Genomic DNA, 7,745 nt, shown 5'->3' on the forward strand with positions numbered 1-7,745 from the left:
CCGTATCTCCAAGTACAAACAGATAAATATTTCAAGGATACAAAGTCCAAAAAATACAACGACTCAGGCGTTCGACTCCCAACGGACCCAAGCTCCAGGAAAGTCAGCCGAAATTTCAAAATCTTAAGGGCCAATAAAAAGCTCTTATCCCCAGCAAAGCACATCCCCAGCGGATCAACTCCGGGTGTTCAAAATTCAAAAATTCAAGATTCAAAAATTCAAGATTCAAAAATTCAAAATTTTCGATGCCAAGCTCCGTCCTAATTCAAAGACGGAAGTGCAGTACAAATACGAACCGGAGTCGTCACAGCCGAACGGAGGTAGACTCTATCCTTTTTTCTAACGCCTGTTTTGGGCAGGTACTGGCGTACAAAGAATAGTCTTGATCGCATAACGTCTTGATCATTCTCTGTCCCTTTCGAAATACTTTGACTTGCGCTTTCCTAACCGAACGCTCAGTCAAAGTGGGGGCTTTTGTAGACACCTAAATCGTGTCTCCCCTCTGGGAAAAATACAATTTTCAGAAACCAATTTCAAAATCCAAGTACAATCTCATCTAGTAGACCATTCCATTGGTTTTACTAAGCCTTTTCCACTCAAAATCATATAAGGCAAGTCAAATTCGGGCGCCGACCCACAAAACCGAGCAAGTCAGGCCTCGTCCCGTAAAACCGAGATTCAAAACCCGAAACGGCTTGTTTTTAGACGCAAAATCAAGTCTTAACCCCCAAGAAAACACTACGTGCCAAGCATCGTACTATTCGTACGAAGGTGCATCAATACAAGATAAATCAAGGACGGAGCCCGCGTCCTTGTTTTGGCGGCATCCACGCCACGTCACCAGCGCCCAGCGCTGCCAGCTGCGTGTTGCGCTGGCAATCGCTGGCGTTTTGCAGCCATTTTTCCTATAAATGCCCCCTAATTTCCAACATTAAGGGAGGCAGATTCAATATACAACGTCGTAATACCAAAATTACGCCTCAAATCAAAATCAAAAAATCCTTCAAAAACAGATACAAACTTCAAGTTCTAAGCAATTGGGAGCTCTAAAAGGAATTCTTGCCTAAACCTAAATAGGTAATTCCGAATCCCACCATATTCAATCATGTTTCTTTGATTTTCTTATTTCAAAAATGATTAGCAAGTTGGCATTTTTATTACTAAAAATGCCACTTGCAACAATCATACGTAGTACATCTTTTAATATTGCAATTTCAATTATGCACCTTTCAATTCCGCAATTTCAATATCGCACTTTCAATTCCGCATCTTTACTTGCCTAGTCCTTCTAGGCAATGTGGACCTACTCCCTAGTCCATCTCTAGGGGGTCTTGTATTTACTAATTCTGCATTTATTACTATTGTGATGTTGTTTTATTTGCTTTATTGCTTTCATCACCACACATGCTAAATACAACAAAATGCAAGGTTACATCACGCTTAACAAAGATAATTTCTTGGACAAACCGATCTTAGGTTCCCTTAAATTAACTTTAAAGCAAAGTGACCACCATACAAGTAGAGATTCTATTTGCTCTAAATTCAAACCCACATAGTCTAAACTAGGGTATTTTGGAAAATGTTATGTCACGTACTCGAATAATTTCTAAAGCTCGCGGAATAAGCATCTCGTTCCCGTGCCCGGATCTCACCCATCCGTTTCGAAGATTCAAGTCTTATCCTAATAGAGTTATTTACGGTCTTTCCAAACAAGACCCTAAACAATGTTTGGTGGCGACTCCTTCGAGGTACAAAAATACGATGGTTTCTAAAAACCGCCCCCCTTGTAGGGAATTGCATACAAAAAAATACCCCTACACTAATAAGTTGCCAGAAGTTAAGAGCTAACGTGTTCTCAAAAAGACACTACGATCGAAAAGAAATTTGTGACAAACAAAAAGGGACGGAGAGTGTACATTGCCAATTATGTACTAATATACGGAGTACCAAACTATATTTTCAATTTTTCTTTAAAGAATACTCCCTCTGTCCCGAAATACTTGACATGTTTTCCTTATCGGGCCGTCCCTTAATACTTGACCTGTTTCTAAAAATGAAAATATTCTAACAATATTATATTATTTCTCACTCCACCCCTATTAACCCACCTACCCCTACTCCATACAAAAAATAATTAAAAATTCAACCCCTACTCTCCCCAACCCCACTCTTTTACTCATTTCCCACTAACTACATTAAAATAATACCCCACTATCAACTACTACCTATTAAATTAAATAAGTCAATTCAAGTCCCTTAAACTCTGTGCCGGTCAAACCGGGTCGAGTATTCCGGGACGGAGGGAGTATGTTCGTGTATATGTTTTTTCTTAAAAAGGAAAAACGGACATCAATAGTACTAACGGGATCCTAACTTTTAAAGTTATCATTTCAAAACTGGTTTCACCTGTAATTATCTTGAAATTATCTTGAAATGCAACCTAATAATAAAATGCGGAAGTTAGGTATAGATTACAATGCATGGTCAGAATAATTGAAAACATAGTTTGAAGACGAAGAATAATTCCAAGAATATTTGATTAGTTTAGAATACAAAAAAGTTGAGTTAAGGTAACATTTAGGGAGGAAGTAAAAACACATATCTGATATGTGTGTCCAAATACATATCAGAACATAAGACAAAATAGGAAAAAGGACAAAAAAAAAATTAAATGGTACTTTTCTAAACACAAATGGTACTTTTTTTTACAGAATGGTATTAGAATGGTACTTTTTTTACATGAATAGTACTTCCTTTTTTGTCTTTTAGCTGTTTGTCTTTTAGTTGATATGTGTTTGTTGTTGCATGCCCGATATCCGCCTCGACGCACTCAACATTTAGGTACTAACATTTGATATTTTTCACCTTTTAGGTACTCACCTTTTTTTTTCACCGTTTGGGTACTCACTTCCCAATTCCGGCGAGTTAACCAACCTTTAACTCACCGTTAACCATACTTTGATTTTAAAAAAAAAAAAAATCATTATATGTCCAACAATTGCATTAGCACTTCTAAAAAAAAGAAAAAAGAAACAGAAATTTATGTTTGTTCCTTAAGTTCCAAACGGTCATTAATAAATATCATATCAATGTCAAAACAAAGTACAATATCTTGCCAAAATCAAATAAATATTTCCAAGATAGCCTAAAAAACATTATTCTATTTCCAATTAGCAGCACATAAATACTCTTCTTGACGAGTTGTTCATCAGCCCTTATCATTCCTGCATCATAGAAGTGTGAATAAGAGCAAATTATATTCCTTTTCATAAGCTTCTGAAACAATTAAAAAAACGATTGTAGTTGTGTTTCAAGTAAATATCTAATGGCTTTGTCTCACAAACTATTAGATGCATTTCCTTAGTTGTGATATTTACTGTTCCGGTGTTGTAAAGATGGAAACAATGGGCTTCGAATGAAGGCCCTTTTGTATGTGTTGAAGATCTTGCTTGTTTGAATGAGTGGAGTCCGAATTCACCTGCACAATAGCAAAGTTACTAGCCTCGGGGGTGTTTCCGAGGAAAGCCCCTCCGATGCCTAAGTAAGAATGATGCTCGGATTCTAGAGAGAAGTTCTCTAGAAGAGTAGTCTTAAGGCGGTAAATTTGACGTACCTTGAGGTGTGAGCCTTGGCGGCCTATTTATAATGTTTGCATAATAAATGCCCATAGGTCACTTATTGTTATTGGGCCTTGGGCCTTAATGGATGGCTGAATAGCCATTGGTAGGTTTGATGTTGTTGTTTAGAGCCATTGGGCTTTGGACTTAGTGGCCCAATTGAGAATCAATTGGGAGCCCAAACAACATGCCCCCCAGACCCGGTCCATTTAGAATTAAATGGGTGGGTTTCCAGCTGTCAGAAGTCCGAAAGTTCCCTCTCTTTTTTGAAAAGGGATGATTTGCATTGATGACAAGTGTTGGGAGTTGTATTGTGCCGTGTAGATCGTGGGTTGAGGAAGTTGATGCGCCCCTTTTCTTTTCTATAAATACGGGGTGCATTGCTCTTTTCGAACTTTTTACTCCTTCTTTCAAACCCTTTCTCTCTCTAAATTCCGGCGATCGCAGTGCGATTTGTTTCTTCAGATCTACGAAATTCGGCCAACTTTGGACTTCGGGAACTTGTGCTGTTCGTTTTATCGGCGAATTCCGCTTCGGAAGAAGGTAATTTGTTTCTGAATTCTCCTTTTTTTCTTCGTTTTTCCTTCTACCCCTCAATCTCAACCCTAGACCGAGAATTCGCGGCCATGGCAAAGAATAGGGGCAAGAGCAAGTTCGTCGTTGGCTCCTCTAGTGAGAGGGAGAACGTGCCTTCGGGAAGGTTGCCGAAAACTTCGAGGGTTCGGCCTTCGGAGAGGCCAGTGGAGAGGCGTTCGACTGGTTGGGATGCTTCGAAAGATGATGTTGTTGGCGGGTCTAGCGTGTCTGAACGCGCAACTTCTGGTAAAAAGGCTGGCTCTTCGGGTGTGCGCCGCTCCTACCCTGAGTTTCCAGTTCATTGGACTGAAGCTGATCCGCAGGGTAAGTATGCCCCGATTCTGCATGAGACCACTAAGATCGATGGTCCCTTGGAAAAATCGGTCAGTGGTGACTGGTTGGTGGAGGCGAAGCTGGGGCATTACCATCGGAGGGCCGAAGAGTTATACGGAATCCAGCACGCCTTGGGGTACTGGTGCGAGCTTCCCGACCAGGAGCGTCCTCGGGTGACTCATCCGCCGAGGGGGTTCATCTCTGTGTATACTCATCATTTGGAGAACGGCCTCCGCTTTCCTTTGGATCCCTTCATATCCGAGCTCCTGGTGTCGTATAACATCAGTTTGGCCCAGCTTACCCCCAAATCTATGAGGCACATCATCGGATTTAGATGGGTGTGCGATTTTATTAACTTTCCATGCTCTGTTGCCGTGTTTCGGGATCTGCACGATCTGTCTTTCAACCATGCTTCCAAGGGGGATGGGTATGGTTGGTGGACCATTATCAACAAAAGATCCCGAAGAAAGGGGGAGCCGAACTATATTACGGCCTACCCTTACCTCAGCTCTGATCATAACTGGAAGACGGAGTGGTTGTTCGTTCGTGTGCCGACAGATCCGAAGCATCCACATTTTTACCGCCCTCCGAAGTGGTTTGTGACTCCTGATCCTGATATGCGAAGCGTGGCTGCTCCGGATCGGAACCATCACCACTACGTGGATCTCCTCCAGTGGTTTTTGGCTCGGGAGGACAACTACAAATTGCCGTCCAACTGGCTCCCGAACCTCAACTATATTTTGCGGGAGGACATTCTTGCTGTTGCCGGTCTCAGCAGGATTTTTGACAGGGGTAGGTGTCTTTCGGCTGGGACCGTGCTTTAGTAAGTTTGCCCTCTTCCTTTTTGGTCTCGTTTTACTGATTTCGTTTTGTGCTTTGTTTCTGCAGAGTACGGCTTCAGCTGCGTTGATCCTGTGGTCTTGGGTATTTCTTTGGATCTGAAGACCATTCACGACTCGGCCCCTGATTATAAGTTCGGGAAGGAGAATCCTCGTAATCCTCGCTTGAAGGATTACGTGCTGTCTCCGTCGGGTGTCGCTCGGATATCTGAAGTTCGAGCTGATCCGTGGGATTCTGCCTCTTCTCCCGAAGCTGTTCCAGTGAAAGTCGTGCTCCCTGATTTGAGGACAACCTCGGATCCGGTGAGTGTTTCTAGTCTCAATATCTTTTGTTTGTCTTTCTTTTTGGTTGGCCGTCGGCTAACGTCTTGGTCCTGGACCATCTTTTTAGGGTCCTGGGACTGACGCTGTGCCGCGTGCCGTTCCTTCGGTTTCATCTCCGGCTCGGATAGATATCTCTTTATCTAGGAACCGGGTACTTCGCGATTTTTCTTTATTCCTTCCTTTGTCTTGTTTTACCTTTATTGACCCTTGGTTTCTTCTGTTTAGGATCAGCGCAAAAGGAAGAGCAGCACTCTTTTGAGGCCTTCTGCGCATCCGAAGAAGGCGAAAGCTGATCAGTCTTCGGAGAAGGTATTTGTTCTGACTTAGAGCTTTTGTGGTCTGTTCTCTCTTTTTCTGAAACTGACCTTTGAGCGTTTGCCCTGTAGGAAGTGGTTTCGGAAGTCATGCCTCCTCCCAAAAACCTCCTTCACTTCATGCCCTTGCCCGGGCAGAAGTTGAAGAGTGTGGTGGTTGTGGAACCGCCTCCCGTGGACCAACCGCTGGCTGAGGAAGATACCATCCCTTCTCCGCTGAAGCCGTCTGCTGCTTTAGGGATCGAGATCCAGGATATAACCAAGGTGATGGAGGCAATTGAAGCCGACCTTGTTCCTGGCTCGGATGTCCCTATTGTGGCCGAGCAGAAGGAAGAAGCTGCTGACGTTTCTCTCGAAAGGGAGAAAAGTCCGGATAAGGAGATGGTGGATCTCACCGAAGCTCACGTAGAGGTTCCCGAAGCTGAGAAGGAGGAACCCGAGCAGGGTCTGACGAGGAAGAGGCGTCATTCGACCTTGGGCTCCACTTCGACCTCGGCCCTGGATAGACTGATCCACGCTGACCCTTGCTCGGATGTTCCGCTGAAACGGATCCCCGAGGAGGTAAGGGAAGCGATGGCTCGCTATGCCAGAGCTCCGGTTTTGGGGGAGAACCCCATGGCTCACGTGGGATCTTTGGTGGGTCCCGAAGCTGCACGGGAGAATCTTCTTCGGGCCAACCCGCAGTGGAGGGTTCCTGGAGCTGAGGAGAGGAACCCAGCTATGATGGCCCAATATTATCTGAATGAGGTAAGTGTTGGAAATTTTGTTTTGAGTTCCGTTTTTGGTTTGTTGTCTTCTTTCCTCATCTTTTCTTGTCTTTTCTTCTTTCCCAGGCTGTTTTCTGGTCCTCGTTCGCTTCCGAGTGTAGCTCGGTTGAGGAAAGGCAGCTGAGGAGGTATCAGGAGGCTTATGCTCGTGATATCCCTGTCTTGGACCAGAAGGCTGGGCAGCTCATGGCCGAGATGGTGGACCTCAAGCAACTGTACCTTCAGTACAGTCGTGAGGCTAGGGAAGCGGCGGAACAGATCGGGGCCGAAGTTGGGAGGCTCACTTTCCAAGTTGAAGAGGATGCTGAAAAGATAGCTTCCTTTGACAGGGAGAGGAGAGAAATGGCTGCCAAGTTTGCGAGCGAACTTGAAGAAAAAGACAGTCTTCTCAAGGAGATGACGTCTAAATTTGAGGCGGCCATTAAGCAGAGCCAGGAAGCGGAGGCGAGGCTTCAGCAGTTTATCAAGCACCGGGAGATTGTTCAGAATCAAGCTGACAAGGTGCCCGTTCTCCAGCTGAAGATCCGAGAGAAAGATGCTGCCATTCGGAAGTTGGAGCAAGAGAGAGTTGACCTCTACACTGCTGATCAGTGTAGAGAGCAATACTGGAATGGCATCCTGGGTGCTCGGCGGATGTTCGCGAAGCACATGCCTCATTTCCCTTGGAATGAGAAGGTTCCGCTCTGGATGAGGGCCCAGGATCACTTGGTGGAGTGCCAGGCCGATCGAGACGAAGCTGAAGCTGAACGCCAAGCTGCTCTTGCAGAGGCTCGGGCCCAGAAGGCGGCTTCCGAAGGTGATACTACTGCTGGGGGTTCTTCGAAGGATGCTCCTCTGGGGGATGCTCCTGAGACTCCCAAGAGCTAGGGATTCGGGCAGTCGTCTTCTTCAGAGTCGGTCGGTTCCAGTTGAGGACTTCCGAACATGTGCTTGCCTTTCCCCCCTTTTGCCTCGGCGCTGCGTTGTACTTATTTC

The 7,745-nt window shown here is 44.7% G+C and overlaps 1 protein-coding gene across 2 annotated transcripts; it reads left to right on the forward strand.

Annotated features, from left to right (window-relative positions):
- The first annotated feature begins 3,740 nt into the window (after positions 1-3,740).
- Positions 3,741-7,637, forward strand: LOC130470572 (uncharacterized). Of its 2 annotated transcripts, XM_056840934.1 has the most exons (6): positions 3,741-5,318; positions 5,415-5,668; positions 5,757-5,840; positions 5,915-5,998; positions 6,076-6,750; positions 6,837-7,637. In XM_056840934.1, exons 1-6 carry the CDS (start codon positions 4,244-4,246, stop codon positions 7,635-7,637), a joined length of 2,973 nt encoding a protein of 990 aa, XP_056696912.1. In that variant the 5' UTR covers positions 3,741-4,243. The 2 variants fall into 2 exon arrangements, with proteins under 2 accessions (XP_056696912.1, XP_056696913.1); XM_056840935.1 differs by lacking the exon at positions 5,757-5,840.
- The last annotated feature ends 108 nt before the right edge of the window (positions 7,638-7,745 follow it).

This window comes from Spinacia oleracea, chromosome 3 (genome assembly GCF_020520425.1).
Source record: "Spinacia oleracea cultivar Varoflay chromosome 3, BTI_SOV_V1, whole genome shotgun sequence".
In the NCBI taxonomy this organism is placed as follows: Eukaryota; Viridiplantae; Streptophyta; class Magnoliopsida; order Caryophyllales; family Amaranthaceae; genus Spinacia; species Spinacia oleracea.

Excerpts from the sequence above, each read along its gene's own strand:
- LOC130470572 (XM_056840934.1), top strand. The coding sequence starts at position 4,244 with ATGGCAAAGAATAGGGGCAAGAGCAAGTTCGTCGTTGGCTCCTCTAGT. Across the intron at positions 5,319-5,414 it reads CAGCAGGATTTTTGACAGGG|AGTACGGCTTCAGCTGCGTT; the intron begins GTAGGTGTCTTT and ends TTGTTTCTGCAG. Across the intron at positions 6,751-6,836 it reads CCCAATATTATCTGAATGAG|GCTGTTTTCTGGTCCTCGTT; the intron begins GTAAGTGTTGGA and ends CTTCTTTCCCAG.